This window comes from Alexandromys fortis, unplaced genomic scaffold (genome assembly GCF_014885135.2).
Source record: "Alexandromys fortis isolate MF-2015 unplaced genomic scaffold, M_Fortis_MF-2015_v1.1 scaffold_339, whole genome shotgun sequence".
NCBI lineage: Eukaryota > Metazoa > Chordata > Mammalia > Rodentia > Cricetidae > Alexandromys > Alexandromys fortis.
The window spans coordinates 737,080-751,062 of record NW_026068234.1 but is presented as its reverse complement, the minus strand read 5'-3'; the positions used below and the strand labels follow the sequence as shown (position 1 = coordinate 751,062).

Below are 13,983 nucleotides of genomic sequence, written 5' to 3'. Positions count from 1 at the left end.
CGAGGATCGCCGAGTCCTCCCGAGCGCCTCCGAACTCACCCGAGGCGCTAAGCCAGGCCAGGAGCCGGACTACGGAAGCCGAGGCGGGCCGTGTGGTGGGCGCGGAGCAGAGCGGCAGGCCGGGCGGCGGCAGCGGAGGAGGCCGCGGCAGCGGGTCCGAGAAGCGGAAGCGGCGCAGGAGGCGGCGGGGGGGCCGGGTGGCCGGGGTCCCGGGCCCCGCGGCGGCTGCGGCGGCGGCGGCGGCGGCAGGATGATCAAGCTGTTCTCGCTGAAGCAGCAGAAGAAGGAGGAGGAGTCGGCCGGCGGCACCAAGGGCAGCAGCAAGAAGGCGTCGGCGGCGCAGCTCCGGATCCAAAAGGGTAGGGGTCGGGACCCCGCGTTTGAAGTCAGGGACCGGGGTGTGAAAATGCAGCCTCTGAGGTGAGAGTATCGGAAGTCAGGGTTCGAGGGTTGAGGTGCGGAACGGGGGTGCGGTCACTAGGGAGGGTCAGCGATTGGGGCCGGGTTTGGGGCGTTGGGATACTAAGGCCTGGAGTGTTAGGTGCCCGGAATCTGTTAGGGGAAGGGGACAGTTTGGGAGTCAGACGGAAACTTTGCTTCACGGGCTATGAAGATAAGGTGAAGGTTGTGAACTGGAGATAATTAGGAGACGGTTTATTATATTATATTGAGGACTTGTAGCCCAGGACTCTCCCCTGGGTCGGGCAGAGCAGTTTTGAGTTGGAGGTGAAGGGGAGGGAGGAAAGGTGACTAAAAAGTGGGAGTGAGGGTCAATTTAAGCTACCATGCTGAAAGTCTCAAGAGTCAAATGGGATCCGGGGTGTGGAATAACCCGGAGAAGAGGAAGGACAGTGGAGTTTGGATGGTTGATGAGAAGAGATGATGTAGTGTTGGAAGGGTCAGTGGTCCTTGAGTTAGGATGCACAGGTACACAGTAGTGAGTGGAGAGCATGATTCGAGAGCCTCGGGTTTAGGTGCTCAGGGCTTCTTGGAAACCAGGGTTGTAGAAATAGAGGTTCTTGGGGACTGTGTTGTGGGAACTTGTGGTGGGGGATTTAGTGGGGTAATAAGGGTTTTCCCTGTTCCAAGAGATGGGTACCCAGTTACAACTGAAGATGCTTGTATGTGGGGTACTTTGTATCCAGGAGAGTCCATGTAGAGACAGAAAAGTGGGGAGAGTGTATAGTACAGACAGAGATGTAAATAAAGCACACCACACAGATCCAGGAGGACTTGGGAGTTCTGACACCTGCCCAGACCTACCGCCTTTCTTTCACCTGTTTCCTCTCCTCTCTCTGCTGCCCAAACCCAGACATTAACGAGCTGAACCTGCCTAAGACTTGTGACATCAGCTTCTCAGACCCAGACGACCTCCTCAACTTCAAGCTGGTTATCTGTCCTGATGAGGTAAGAGTAAAATAAGCATGGCAGGGTTCCCAAGAACAGACCAGGGGTAGCCCCATAGAGAATAGGGAACCCTAAGAGTAGGGTCTTACTTCATTCTCCCCTTCCTCTCCCAGGGCTTCTACAAGAGTGGGAAGTTTGTGTTCAGTTTTAAGGTGAGTCCCAAGTGGACAGAGGTGACTCTGTGGTGGAGAAGCAGCAGCAGCAGCTGAGGCATAGTCAAAACACCCACCCATCTCCTTTCTCTTTCTCTGGGGCCAGGTGGGACAAGGTTATCCTCATGATCCCCCCAAGGTGAAGTGTGAGACAATGGTTTATCATCCCAACATTGACCTCGAGGGCAACGTCTGCCTCAACATCCTCAGGTGATGGCACTGCCTTGCCTCTCCCTCCCCAGGCCTGCCTTCCTTGCATCCTCTCAGCCTTTTGTCTCCTTTATGGTCCGTGTTTCTCTGTCTTTTCATTTCCAAGTTGCCTTCCTAACAGCCAGACCTGGGCTTTCTCCATGGCCTGCCCTGTTCCATCCCCTACCCCTTTCTCACCTCTCACTCTTCAGTGTTACTAGCCTCCTGTGGGCCTGACCTGTTTGGTACTAGCAGGGCCTGTGGCAGCCTCCCACTCACCAACCCGTGATAACCTTGATGCTCTCTGCCCACAGAGAGGACTGGAAGCCAGTCCTTACGATAAACTCCATAATTTATGGCCTGCAGTATCTCTTCTTGGTGAGTAAGAGAGGCATTTGAGGCTGAGGGTTTGTTGGCCATCTACCTACCTCTCTTGCCTGTTAACTTCCGCTTGTGCTGGCCACAGGAGCCCAACCCCGAGGACCCACTGAACAAGGAGGCTGCCGAGGTCCTGCAGAACAACCGGCGGCTGTTTGAACAAAACGTGCAGCGCTCCATGAGAGGTGGTTACATCGGGTCCACCTACTTCGAGCGCTGCCTGAAATAGGGTTAGCAAATACCCATCCCTGCCAGGGTTACCAGCCCAGGCATCCCCTGCAAATATTTATTGGGGGCCCGGGTAGGGTGTGTGGGGTAGCCTTGGCTCCTGCCTTGGCCTTGCCTCTCCTTCCTGTCACCTGCCCCTAGTTATTTTTTTTTAACCACCACGTGATTATGGTCGGCGCTGCCTCCTCCCGACCTGCTCAGCGATGGGAAATGAATTGGCTTGTTTAGCGCCCCCCCTCCCGCTGGGTGCTGTCCAACACCTCACTCTTGACTGTGGGGTAAGTGGACAGTGGGCCTGGGTCGCTGGGCCCAAGCAACCCACCCCACCACCACTGGAGGTCCCACCAGGCTATTAAAGGGGAATGTTACTGCATGGCCTCTGCCTCTTCCTTCTGTGGGTTGGGAGGGACAAGCGTCTGTGATTGTGTGGCAACTGTGTCCTTGGGTTGAGTGGGACCACTCACTGGGATGAGGAGCAAGCAATGGAAGAGTCGGCTAATTTCGGTTCCTGGCATTTACACCAACATAAAGAAGCTACAAATCATCTCCAGGCTTGCCCCTTTATGCCATGTGAGGGCCCGCCGATTTGGCTCCTGCCAGTTTTCGCACTTGCTAAGATTCCCTGAATGAACCACCCAAAGAATGGTGGAGAATGGCTCTTCCAGAATGAATAGGCCAAAGGTGCCTTCGTGCTGCATTCCTGCTCGGGGCCTGCAAGGGTTATTAGGGTGGGACTTGGGAGTTCCGCAGAGGTGTGGGTCGTTTTGCGCATGCGCCCGTTTTCTGGTTGTGCGCGTGCGTCCTGCCACTTCCCAGCATTCCGGGAGAGGGTGGGACCTGTGACGTCAGGCCGTTTAATCCGGAAACGGCGGCGACGGCAGAAGCTACCGAACCGAGGGGCTGTCGTTGGTGGGGGACACAAGGCTTTGCAGAGTAAGGGGCGTGACCCGGAAGCGGAAGCCCATCTCGCTCTCGGCTCCGGTGAGTGGCCCCTGCTGGGCCGCAGTCCCGGTTGGGCGGCAGCGTAGGAGGACTTCTCGGCTGGGGTATCGGATGTCGCGCAGTCTGCCCGACCCTGCCCTCGTCAACGAGGTCCCCACCTCTGCCTGCCCTCGGTATGCAGGCTCCTCCACATCCCCAAGACCTGCCCTCCGTGTCTCTGTCACGTCCTGGGTGTAGAATGCCACTTCTACCCCGGGGAGGCAGGATCCCTCATCATTCAAATCCATTGCCCCACCTTAGGGCCCAACTTCCACCTTATTATGTTTCAGAACCTACCCCATCCTGTTCTCCCTTGTTGAGGGGCCCCCACAACCATCCTCTCCTGACTGAATTTAAACACCTCAGCGTCACTCACGTCTGGGTCCCTGGAATACTCCAGAACCACACCCTTAATTCTGCCCTACTGTCTAAAAACAGGGCGGGCGGAGGGGATGCGCCTGAGCCAAAGAAGTGGATAACTTTAGTTCTGGCCGTTCTCACTTCTAGTCCTAATTCTTTTTGACTACTCATGCATACCCCCAGTTCCCAGGTCCCTACTTACAGGACCCTACTTCTGCCTTTTGCCTGGGCCCCGCATCCTACAGCTAGGTCTGAAGTCTGCCCCAGTCATACTGGTGGAGTCCTACCACTATGGACCTGTTGTTTGGGCGCCGGAAGACGCCAGAGGAACTCCTTCGTCAAAACCAGAGGGCCCTGAACCGAGCCATGAGGGAGCTGGACAGGGAGCGGCAGAAGCTAGAAACCCAGGAAAAGAAAATCATTGCGGATATCAAAAAGATGGCAAAGCAAGGCCAGATGGTAAGTGCCAAGTGGTCAAGGGCTGCCACAAGGCAAGACGCCATCTCAGCCACTATTGTAAGTACGACAGTGGAAGAAGTTGAGTGAAGGGTAGAACAGGAGTTCCCTAAGTTTGGGCTGTCTGGGAAGACTTCTTAATAGAAGTCAATGAGTGAGCCTGCAGAGAAGCTAGCCTAAGAAGTGCATGCATCGCCGGGCGGTGGTGGCGCACGCCTCCGCCCAGCACTTGGGAGGCAGAGGCAGGCGGATCTCTGGGAGTTCGAGGCCAGCTTGGTCTACAAGAGCTCGTTCCAGGACAGGCTACAGAGAAACCCTGTCTCGAAAAACCAAAAAAAAAAAAGTGCATGCATCAAGCAGACAACAAATGATAGCCATAGGAAACTGGGAGAGCACAATACCTGAGTGGTTGTGAGCCAAACAGAATAGGAGGCTGTAGTGTGAGCCAGGATGAAGGATTGAGTTAATGTGCCTTATCAAAAAGGAGAGACAGGTAGTGTGGCACACACCTTTAATCCCAGCGTTTGGGAGACAGAGGCGTGAGATCTGAGTTCAAGGGCAGCCTGGTCTACAAAGTGAGTTCCAGGACAGCTAGGATTTACACAGAGAAACCCTGACGCAAAAAAATAAAATTTCAAAACAAAACAAATGACCAGTGAGGATGGGAGGTGGGTTGGTGTAAACAGTTGGTTAGAGGTACCATTTCCTTGACTGACTGACTGTTCCAGCAACATTAACATTTAAGTAAGGAATGAAAGCTGGACCTTGGATAGGTTTTCATGTGGTTCTAGAAACAGTCTGAGGCATACATAGGCTCTGTGACACAGAAGAGTTAAGTATTTTTGTTTTCTTCATTGCCAGGGCGTAGACTCCAGAATATTGTGCGTGTTAGGCAAGGCTCTCTACCAGAGTCCCTTGCCCAGGGCAGATTTTGGCCTAGTCTTGAAGTCAAAACTGAGAAGTTATGTAAATCTAAGAAGTGACTCTGAGCATAGAAGGGAACTGGGATAAGGACTGAGCCTAGACCTGCTACCTTCCTGCATTTAAGGACCATATTACAGAGATGCCTGAGTAAGTGGATGTAGTGGCCCATGTCCCAGCATTAGGGAAGCAGAGACAGAACTGCCAGTAGGCTACTCTGAGCTACTATATACGTGGCTGGAGTGATATCCCTGAGAGGAAGGTGAGATTTTTGAAGAAGTGATCACTCAGGTTAATTTCCATTAGTCTTCTTAAAGCGTAACCTCACAGCTTCATAATCTTTTCTCTTATCCACTCTGAAGGATGCTGTTCGAATCATGGCAAAAGACCTAGTGCGAACCCGGCGATATGTACGCAAGTTTGTGTTGATGCGGGCCAACATCCAGGCTGTGTCCCTCAAGATACAGACTCTAAAATCCAACAACTCAATGGCACAAGCCATGAAGGGTGTTACTAAGGCCATGGGCACCATGAACAGACAGGTTTGTCCCTCTCAATCTACTTTCTCATCCCTATTGACCTGCAGGCAGCTTACCCTCCCCATTCTTCCAGCTGAAATTACCCCAGATTCAGAAGATCATGATGGAGTTTGAACGGCAGGCAGAGATCATGGACATGAAGGAAGAGATGATGAATGATGCCATCGATGATGCCATGGGTGATGAGGAAGATGAAGAGGAGAGGTATGGAAAGTAACCGGAAGGCAGGGATGTTTTCCAGGTCTCTTACCATTCATAGCCCTCATGAGTTACCCTTCTTTCCTAGTGATGCTGTTGTGTCCCAGGTCCTGGATGAGCTAGGACTGAGCCTCACAGATGAGCTATCAAGTAAGTGTTCCAAACCCTTCTTTTCCCCACCTAAAGCTCAGCCACAGCCCTTGACCCTCATTCTCTCTGCAGACCTCCCCTCCACTGGTGGCTCACTCAGTGTGGCTGCTGGTGGGAAGAAAGCAGAGGCCACAGCCTCAGCCCTGGCTGATGCTGATGCAGACCTGGAAGAGAGGCTCAAGAACCTTCGCAGGGACTGAAAAATTCTCCAAATGATGGACTCTACGCTCAGGGTCTTTACCCTGTGCCCCTCTGAAATAAAAGAAATTTGGACATAATTTCCCAAGGCTGTGAATTTCCCCATATAATAAAACATGTAAGAGATGGGCAGTGGCAGCTCACACCTTTAATCCCAGCACTCAGGAGGCGGAGGCAGAGGCATGCAGATCTCCAAAGACCAGCCTAGTCTACAGAGCTGCATGCAGTACAGACTACAAAGCCCAACCATGTAAGTGGGTGGGTAGCATCCTGGTAATGCAAATCTCCATCTACTGACCCAACAAGGTTTGACCCAAACATGCCAATAGATATAGTGACTGTCAGCCAAATTGGGGTCAGGATCCTAAGCAAGAAGCAACAAATTCCTGTCAGGTGTGAATAATGCAAACACTCAAGAGGCTGGCAGGTCTTGAGTTAAAGGCCAGCCTGGCTTTAGAGTTCCAGGAAAGCCAAACCCTGTGGGTCGGGGGCAAAAAGAAAAATGGAATCTTGGCACACAACCCACTTATAATAAATAGTACAAACTGGTAGCTGAGTAGCTTCAGGTCCAGATTTCCTATCTGGTCACTGGGAGGCACATGGTAGCCTGAGACCTCAACCCAAGACTCATTCGAGATAGTGTACCAGTACTTTACTCTGTCAGAGAAGGTCCCCTAGGGAAGTTGGGGAAGTTAAGTTTGATATGGTGGAATGCAGGCAGGAGAGTCCCCAAAACAGCTTGAGGCATAAGCGACTCGGTGAAGTTTTTATTAAATCCACAGAAGTAAAAACCATTTTGTGAAGAGGGACTGGAGGACAGGGCCACCAAGAGCAGGAGTCAGGCCACCAAAGGAGGAGAGGGTATGGGGTAAAAGGACAGAGACCAGAGCTTGACCGGGCTGACCACAAGAGCTCCAGCTTCAGGGACCATCACCAGGGCCACCGGACAGCTCCTGAGAACTTAGGCTAGCACTGGGAAGGTTCAGCGGTGGTGGTTCTACCAGCACAGCAGAAAACTTGGTGTCACCAAAGGCATCATTCATGCGCGTCTCAAAGAAGCGCTGCAGGCCGATGATGGACTGCACATCCGCCTTGTCCTGGACCAAGTTAAGAGTACACCGGTGAGTAGGTCCTGGCTTTTTTTCCTCCCCCATCCCCACCCTCCCGTTCATTCTGCAGGCTCACCTCAGTCAGCTTGTTGAACTGCTTGAACATGCGGCCCACATCTTGGGCAAACTCCTGGGGAGAACTATAAGGGGGTGACAGCTTCTCTTGAAGGCGAGCACGTATCAGGGTCAGGTCTAGGGTACCACCAGGCTGCTCCTGCAGGGAGACACGACATTGGCATGAGGGGATACACCACCACTTCTTGACATCCCCAACCTCTCCTATGTTCTGGAACTCACCATGGAGAATGTAGAATCAGTAGCCAGCTGGTGCAAGGGGCGGCAGGGTTCATGACAGAACAGGGCCAGAAGGACGCGCTCACATTTCTAGACGGCACAAGAGATGGCAGTTAAAGCATGGAGGGGGCTTCAGCCACTGGGCCACCCAACATCTAAGCATTCAGCCCTTACCCGCTGGTTGACTGGTGAGAGCTTAGCAACCACACCAGTGTTATCTGATCCATCCAGGCTAAGGCTTCCATCTTCCTCCTTTAGGTCAGGGATCACGTGGCAGAGTGAGCAACTCCACTCTTCCCTAGGGAGAAGAGTAGATGTAAATGATGACAAACATTCAGCTCTCCATGATCTATCTTGATCTAGCCCAGCCTCACACATACCCTGGAACATCCTGCAGGGCAGGGAGGTGGCAATCCAGGTGGAAGCAAAACTCGCACTGGTTGCACATGACCAGGTCACCTGGCTTCTGGCAGACTCGGCAGATAGTGGCACTGTCATCCAGGATACCTGGTCCCCCTACTGGGACTGAGGTACCCTCAGGAGCCACTACTTCCAGGCCTGAGCTAGTACTGCCACTAGGTGAAGCCAGGCGTGGTCCCTCAGTCCCAGGGCCTTCAGCCAGAGTCATCAACACAGGCTTGGTCTCAGGACCCTCAGTGGCAATAGGTGGAGCTCCAATAGCAGCTTCTGTCTCTTCTTCCTGTAAGACAGTTGAAGTGCTGTTACCAAATCTGCGCTAAGAGGTGTCAGCTAAGATGTATCACCATCCTGTGATGGAAGACAGGCTTACCTTGACAATGGCCATGCCAGGCAGGGGTAGGGCACCAGGAGCTCCTGGGGGAACAGTCCCAGCCTGACCAGCTGCTGCTGCTGCAGCACCACGCTCAATAACAATCAGATTGTAATCCTCAGTGGTGTTTCCTGGAAAGACCTTGAAGACTGGTGGCTGGCTATCAGCAGTGAGATCCAGATCCAGTCGTTCAAGGCTCACACGTGGCACCTTCCGCATGAGGCCACTCACCTCTCCTCCCTCACCAGAGCGGGACCTGTAAGAACACATTGTCATGAGATCCTATGCATCCCTACCACACCAGTACTATACCCACCTACTCCAATGGGTTGCCATACTTACCGCTTCATGCCTGACACATGCGGCTCTGCACTAGAGTATGGATCATCTGCTCAGAAGATAAAGAGTTGGCAGAATAGACAAACAGGGTACTCCCCAAGCCCTTCCAACTAACTCCCCAGGCAAAACTACTTACCTGACCCAAAGCCATAGCCCTCCTGTACCTCCATGGGCTAGAGACAGAACAATGAATGTGTGATCAGTGGTTAAGTATGCGATGGCACCCTATGGCCCTCACCCCTTTCCTGGCTCCTCTCCCCAGCTCACCTGGTTGCTGCCAGAGCCTTGCTTGCTTAGGGGCCCTGGAGCTCTTGGAGGAGCCATAGGTCCAGGACCTGTGGAGTTTGTACCAGGACGCTCAGCCACAATCTTGCCTGAAAGAGAGAGAATCCTCAGTAGGTACAGTACTGCCTAGGATGCTCCCAGGTCAAGCAAGACAAACAACGTACCAAAAGCCTCGGCACTCTTGGTCCAAGCATTGAGATCCCACTGAAACTTCATTTCACCATGAGGCTCCACAGGATCCACAATCATTTTGAGAGCACGATGCAGTTGAAAATATATCTAATGGGGCAAAAGATAGCATATGAGCCCACTTGCAATTTACAGGGTCCCAAAGGTACTGAAGGGGCCACTTAAAGCCCACCATAACACACCAGCTTCTTAGAAAGCAAGAGGGCTGTATTGTTATCACTTTCCAAAGCCCAAGAGGCAAATCGCAAAATGTGTTCCTGATGCTTCTGGATTTTGGTCATGGTCCAGTGCTGGCGCTCCAGACGCTCCTGTTGCCCCTCTGTCACTTTCTGCAAGTCCAAAAGAACAGTGTCAGCTAAAATGCAAGACAATGATTACTAGGCTCATTCTCTACACCCTGGATGGTGTCATGCCAGCAGGATAAGGCTTACCTGGGCATCATTAACCAGTACTCGGCCCCGCTTATTCAGCTCCTTCATGATCTGCAGAATGGCCATCTTGACATCAACCTGCACACGCTTCTGCACATCAGATACCTGGCGGATCCTAATAGACAAGACAAGTTATGCCAGGAAACCTTGCCCTGGGAACCCAATAGCCTTGGCACCCACACTTACGAGCTGCGAACCTCCTTGGTGTTTTTCTGCAGTGTGGCATGCTTGTCCCCAAGCCGTTTCACCAGAGAAGCCAACAGTTTACGCTGGTTCCTTACTGCATCTTCCAAAAACTGGTACCTGAAACCACAAAAAGTGAGCCTGCATGCTCAACTTGGAAATGATGGCATCCACCTACCCAGCATGACTTGAAACTCACTGATGGTCCTTGTGAGCATTGAGCTGGCAGTCCCGACAGGTCAGAGTGTCACAGCTCTCACAAAACAGCACAAGGGGTTCATGCTTGTGCACACTACAATAGACTGTGCGTTCACCATCTCGAGTTTTAGCAGGCCCTGGAAAATAGGAAGAAAATCATGCCCTTAGCCATCTAAAACTAAGCAGCAGCAGACAAAAGCATTGTGACCATTTATTTCTAGTTCATGCTATAACCTAGGCCCACTTATTAAAAAGCCTAGATCAACAACAGAACATTTTGCTCTGAGATGATCACACTATTCATCATAATGGATTACAAGCTTGTAAAGAAACTTCTTACTTCTTACTATTTCCTGCTCATCTTTCTGCCTGCCAACAAATCATGCCTAACCCTAACCTTATATGGTACTGATGGGCTTGGGTTAATGATGCCTAGACACCAAAACACTAGTATAGTAACTCCTCATTGTTAAAAATCTAATTACATTATCTGCACCCAGGAAAGATGATCACAAGTTCAAAGGCAAGCTTGAGCTACATAAACTGAATTCAAAGCCAGACTTGTCTTTATGTGAGACTTATCTTGAAAAGAGGCTAGACATAACCCAGGAAACAAACAAAGGCAGACAGATCTGACTTTGACACCAACCTGATTAACTGGTCAGCCAGAACTACCTACTGAGCTATCTCTCCTCAAAAAGGTCTTTAATCTCCCAGCACTCAGAAGGCAGAGACAGGTGGATCTCTGTGAGTTCGAGGCCAGCCTGGTCTACAAGAGCTAGTTCCAGGACAGGCACCAAAAAGCTACGGAGAAATGGAGAAACCCTGTCTCGAAAATTCAAAAAAAAGAAGTCTTTAATCCCAGCATTTGGGAGGCATTGGTAAGCAAGATCTCTCTGTAAATGTGAAGGTCAGTCTGGTCTAGGTAGTGATTTAAAAGATAGGAAGGGCTATACTGAAACCTTATCTCAAAATACAAAGAGCTGGGTGTGGCAACACACTTTAATCCTTAGCACTGGTGAGGAGTGAAGGCCTGGTCAACACAATGAGTTAAAGCTAGGCGTGGCAACACACTCCGCTAATTCTAGCACCTGGGAGATAAAGGCATCTGCGTTGAGGCCAGTCGGTTCTACCAAGTTCCAGGGCAGATAGGACTGTTAAAAGAAAAACCATCTCAAAAAAAAAAAAAAAAAATTCAAAAAGGGTGGGGAGATTAAGCATACTGGCAAGAGCCTATATTTTAATCAAGCACTTTGGAGCCATGGAAGGAACATCAGGAGTCTAAGGCCAGCCTCAGCTAAAATAAGAATGTCTCACAAAAACAGAAAGTAACAGACTTATAGTCCCTTTACTCCCCAATTCAGGCTATACTAGCCAAGTCCAAACTATGTACTAGTAGAACACAAGCCAGTCAGGCCTGGACTTTCTTAATGTCACTACCCACTGCTGTAGCCCTGATCTGTCCTGTAAGGGTTATTAAGTAACACCTGCAGATCCCTATGTATCCCTTCTGGCTTCTCATGTCCACTAACTTCCACTACCACCATCACAATGTCCTCTGGGGTGAGAGGAACTACCACACCAAAAAGCTTCTCCTAAGGAATCTAGACCGAGCCCATAAAACAAGACCTATTCCATACCCAAGTCACGATACACCATAAAACCCTAGATGTCTGAACATGAGCCTTAAGGGAAGATGCTTAAGGCTCACTGCTAAATCATGTCAAGACTCACCCTCAACTGATGGCCCAAAAGCCTTACCAACCTGTCAAGAAACCCTTACAGAGCCCTTACTTTCCGAGCAGTCTAAAGTCAAGTGCCAGAGACCATCCAAATCCAGAGTCACTTCCATTTTGCTTTCACTAGGTATTTATGCTAAGCTGTCTACCAGAAACCACTTGTTCTCTCCCAAGTCTTCCACACAATCTTGGCTCAATCCAATCCTTTGTATTGACTACAACTCCTACACATTTGTGGTACTCGCCTTTAATCCCAGGACTCTGGAGGCAGAGAGCAGGCTATCACAAGAAGTTCAAGGCCAGCTTGGTATACAGAGTGAGTTGCAGGCCAGCCAAGGACACACTGAGAACAATCTTGAAAATCCAAAGGGGGAGGGGGCTACATACATACATTCCCCTAGGGTATGCACTACTGAAACCAGTAATTTTTTGAGCTCCCTGTCAGGTCCCTGGAAACCCAGTTATCCAGTGAGCAGGAATTTTAGGCAAATAAAAGACCTAAGGGGGCAGCTCCAACAGCCTCCAAATTTTCACATACCTGTGGAGCGCACAGTGTGGTCCTTAGTGTACTTCACCCGCTGGTGGGCTTCCACACAGGTCTCACACAGTGGCTCAGAGCACTCCACACAATAGCTAGTGGCTGGGGCATTATCTTCACAGCTAGTGCAGCACTATAAAAGAACAGAGGGTTAGAACAGGCACAACCACCCAGCAGACCCGCATTTACATCCAAAAAATGCAACCTAAAATTCATAGAATGCACTGCCCTCCCATAGACTGAGACTGCATCCTGAACCAGCGAAGGAAGCTAGTGATAAGGCTCCAGAAAAGTTCATGACCCCCTTCTCTCCCCCAGAACACACCTGGTTAGCATCCTGTGAATCAGAAGAAGCCTTGCTGCCACTATCACGCATAAAATAATTCTCCACGATGTCTTTGGAGTAGCACTGCTGCTTGCACACTGGACAGTCCACCACTGCTGAGACAAAATGTGTGAAATACTGGACTCTCACCTAAGCTATGCCTCCCACTCAAAGGCTAAACCACAACATTCTCCTTCCTTGACGTTATTTCCCCATCTCCTATCACACTCTGTATCTATCTCATGTCCAGACCAAGCCACACGCATCGCAGAGGCCAAGAGTCCGTTCCCCAGTAAATCACCAGGCCTGACCCTACCCGGGCCCCCCAAACTCTCGCACAGGCGCAGTCCCGAGCACAGGCTGCGAGGAGGGGGAGGGGCACCTGGCCACCCAGCACTCACTAGCGCCGTCGCCCGCTGCGCCGCCATCCCCCGAATTATTCGCTGCGGCCGGTGCGGCGGGACCCAAGCAGGCACTACAGGCCGAATGCAGGCAGGGCAGCAGTCGAGGCTCCCGCTCAGGCCGCAGACGTTCCCGACACACGCCGCAATGCTCCAGAAGCTCCTGCGCCTCGCCACCGCCCCCCGCGGGCGACGACGCGGATGCAGAGGCCGCGGCGGCTGAAGAGGCGGCAGGGCGCTTCTCACCGCCCGCCGGGCCCTCGCTCGAGCCGGGGCTGCCAGAGGCCGCCGAGGCCGTCGCGGCGGCCGAGGCCGCCGCAGCCGCAGCCGAGGCCGCCATTCACACGCCGCCGGGGGGTGGGGGGGCCGCCCAGAGGAGGAGGGGCACGGAGCCCGCTGCGCAGGCGCAAGAGCGCTCGCCGCCAACGGCCGGGCAGCCGCTGCTGCCGCGAGGCCGAGCGCCGCCACGCGTCTCCTGGGCCGACGCCCGCCGCGCCCCGGGCGCAGCCGCGATGCGGCCGAGCCGCTGGCTACTGGCCTCTCTGCAGACGACGGCGCCACCCGCGCCGCCTCCTCCTTTGCTGCTGAGACGCGCGCCGCAAGACTGGCTAACAACCGCCCGACCGCGCGCCGCTCGCAGAAAGAGCCGCGGCCTGGAGGCGGGACAGAAATATCTGGCGCCGACGACGCCGCGCACGCGCGTTGAGCACCGCAACCCGGGGGCGGGGCGCAGGCAGATTACGCACGCGCCAGTGCCCTCCCTTCTACTCGCGGCCGGCCTTCCAGGGCCTATTTAGCCAGTCCGCGGGTGCGGGATTCACCAGCAGAGTGCGTGCGCGACGCCTCCCGAGACCAGGCACGGTGCACCAAGGCTGACCCCAGTGTGCTCCAGCGTGCGAGTCGTGCAAAGCTGCACCGTAGGCCCCGCCTCCTCAGCAGGCGTGGCGACGTCTGCAGCCTCAACCTGTCCTATAGTCGGGGAAGAGAGGCGGGACAATAGGGAGG

General features: G+C 52.7%; 3 protein-coding genes across 4 annotated transcripts; 2 read left to right on the top strand and 1 right to left on the bottom strand.

The window, feature by feature from the left end:
- The first annotated feature begins 17 nt into the window (after nucleotides 1-17).
- On the top strand, nucleotides 18-2,727 carry Ube2m (ubiquitin conjugating enzyme E2 M). The gene is made up of 6 exons (XM_050130957.1): nucleotides 18-359; nucleotides 1,313-1,407; nucleotides 1,521-1,559; nucleotides 1,666-1,769; nucleotides 2,063-2,126; nucleotides 2,215-2,727. The coding sequence occupies exons 1-6, from the start codon at nucleotides 251-253 to the stop codon at nucleotides 2,353-2,355; spliced, it is 552 nt and encodes a 183-aa protein (XP_049986914.1). The 5' UTR covers nucleotides 18-250; the 3' UTR covers nucleotides 2,356-2,727.
- A 441-nt stretch (nucleotides 2,728-3,168) lies between these two features.
- Nucleotides 3,169-6,237, top strand: Chmp2a (charged multivesicular body protein 2A). 2 transcript variants are annotated; one of them, XM_050130954.1, is made up of 6 exons: nucleotides 3,169-3,335; nucleotides 3,941-4,154; nucleotides 5,435-5,614; nucleotides 5,685-5,815; nucleotides 5,898-5,959; nucleotides 6,032-6,237. In XM_050130954.1, exons 2-6 carry the CDS (start codon nucleotides 3,987-3,989, stop codon nucleotides 6,157-6,159), a joined length of 669 nt encoding a protein of 222 aa, XP_049986911.1. In that variant the 5' UTR covers nucleotides 3,169-3,335; nucleotides 3,941-3,986; the 3' UTR covers nucleotides 6,160-6,237. The 2 variants fall into 2 exon arrangements, with proteins under 2 accessions (XP_049986911.1, XP_049986912.1); XM_050130955.1 differs by having other exon boundaries at nucleotides 3,321-3,469.
- Nucleotides 6,238-6,909: 672 nt separating this feature from the next.
- On the bottom strand, nucleotides 6,910-13,468 carry Trim28 (tripartite motif containing 28). Its single transcript, XM_050130937.1, has 17 exons — nucleotides 12,979-13,468; nucleotides 12,578-12,690; nucleotides 12,253-12,385; nucleotides 9,977-10,112; nucleotides 9,781-9,897; nucleotides 9,595-9,709; nucleotides 9,346-9,492; nucleotides 9,139-9,253; nucleotides 8,957-9,063; nucleotides 8,826-8,862; nucleotides 8,693-8,738; nucleotides 8,351-8,606; nucleotides 7,941-8,260; nucleotides 7,735-7,858; nucleotides 7,564-7,650; nucleotides 7,343-7,480; nucleotides 6,910-7,254 (listed from the first exon to the last, which is right to left on the bottom strand). Exons 1-17 carry the CDS (start codon nucleotides 13,316-13,318, stop codon nucleotides 7,078-7,080), a joined length of 2,508 nt encoding a protein of 835 aa, XP_049986894.1. The 5' UTR covers nucleotides 13,319-13,468; the 3' UTR covers nucleotides 6,910-7,077.
- Nucleotides 13,469-13,983: the final 515 nt, after the last annotated feature.

Excerpts from the sequence above, each read along its gene's own strand:
- Ube2m (XM_050130957.1), top strand. The coding sequence starts at position 251 with ATGATCAAGCTGTTCTCGCTGAAGCAGCAGAAGAAGGAGGAGGAGTCG. Across the intron at positions 1,560-1,665 it reads AGTTTGTGTTCAGTTTTAAG|GTGGGACAAGGTTATCCTCA; the intron begins GTGAGTCCCAAG and ends CTCTGGGGCCAG. Across the intron at positions 2,127-2,214 it reads GCCTGCAGTATCTCTTCTTG|GAGCCCAACCCCGAGGACCC; the intron begins GTGAGTAAGAGA and ends TGCTGGCCACAG.
- Chmp2a (XM_050130954.1), top strand. The coding sequence starts at position 3,987 with ATGGACCTGTTGTTTGGGCGCCGGAAGACGCCAGAGGAACTCCTTCGT. Across the intron at positions 4,155-5,434 it reads TGGCAAAGCAAGGCCAGATG|GATGCTGTTCGAATCATGGC; the intron begins GTAAGTGCCAAG and ends TCCACTCTGAAG. Across the intron at positions 5,816-5,897 it reads GAGGAAGATGAAGAGGAGAG|TGATGCTGTTGTGTCCCAGG; the intron begins GTATGGAAAGTA and ends CTTCTTTCCTAG.
- Trim28 (XM_050130937.1), bottom strand. The coding sequence starts at position 13,318 with ATGGCGGCCTCGGCTGCGGCTGCGGCGGCCTCGGCCGCCGCGACGGCC. Across the intron at positions 12,386-12,577 it reads ATTCACAGGATGCTAACCAG|TGCTGCACTAGCTGTGAAGA; the intron begins GTGTGTTCTGGG and ends GTTCTTTTATAG. Across the intron at positions 9,710-9,780 it reads ACCAAGGAGGTTCGCAGCTC|GATCCGCCAGGTATCTGATG; the intron begins GTAAGTGTGGGT and ends CTTGTCTATTAG.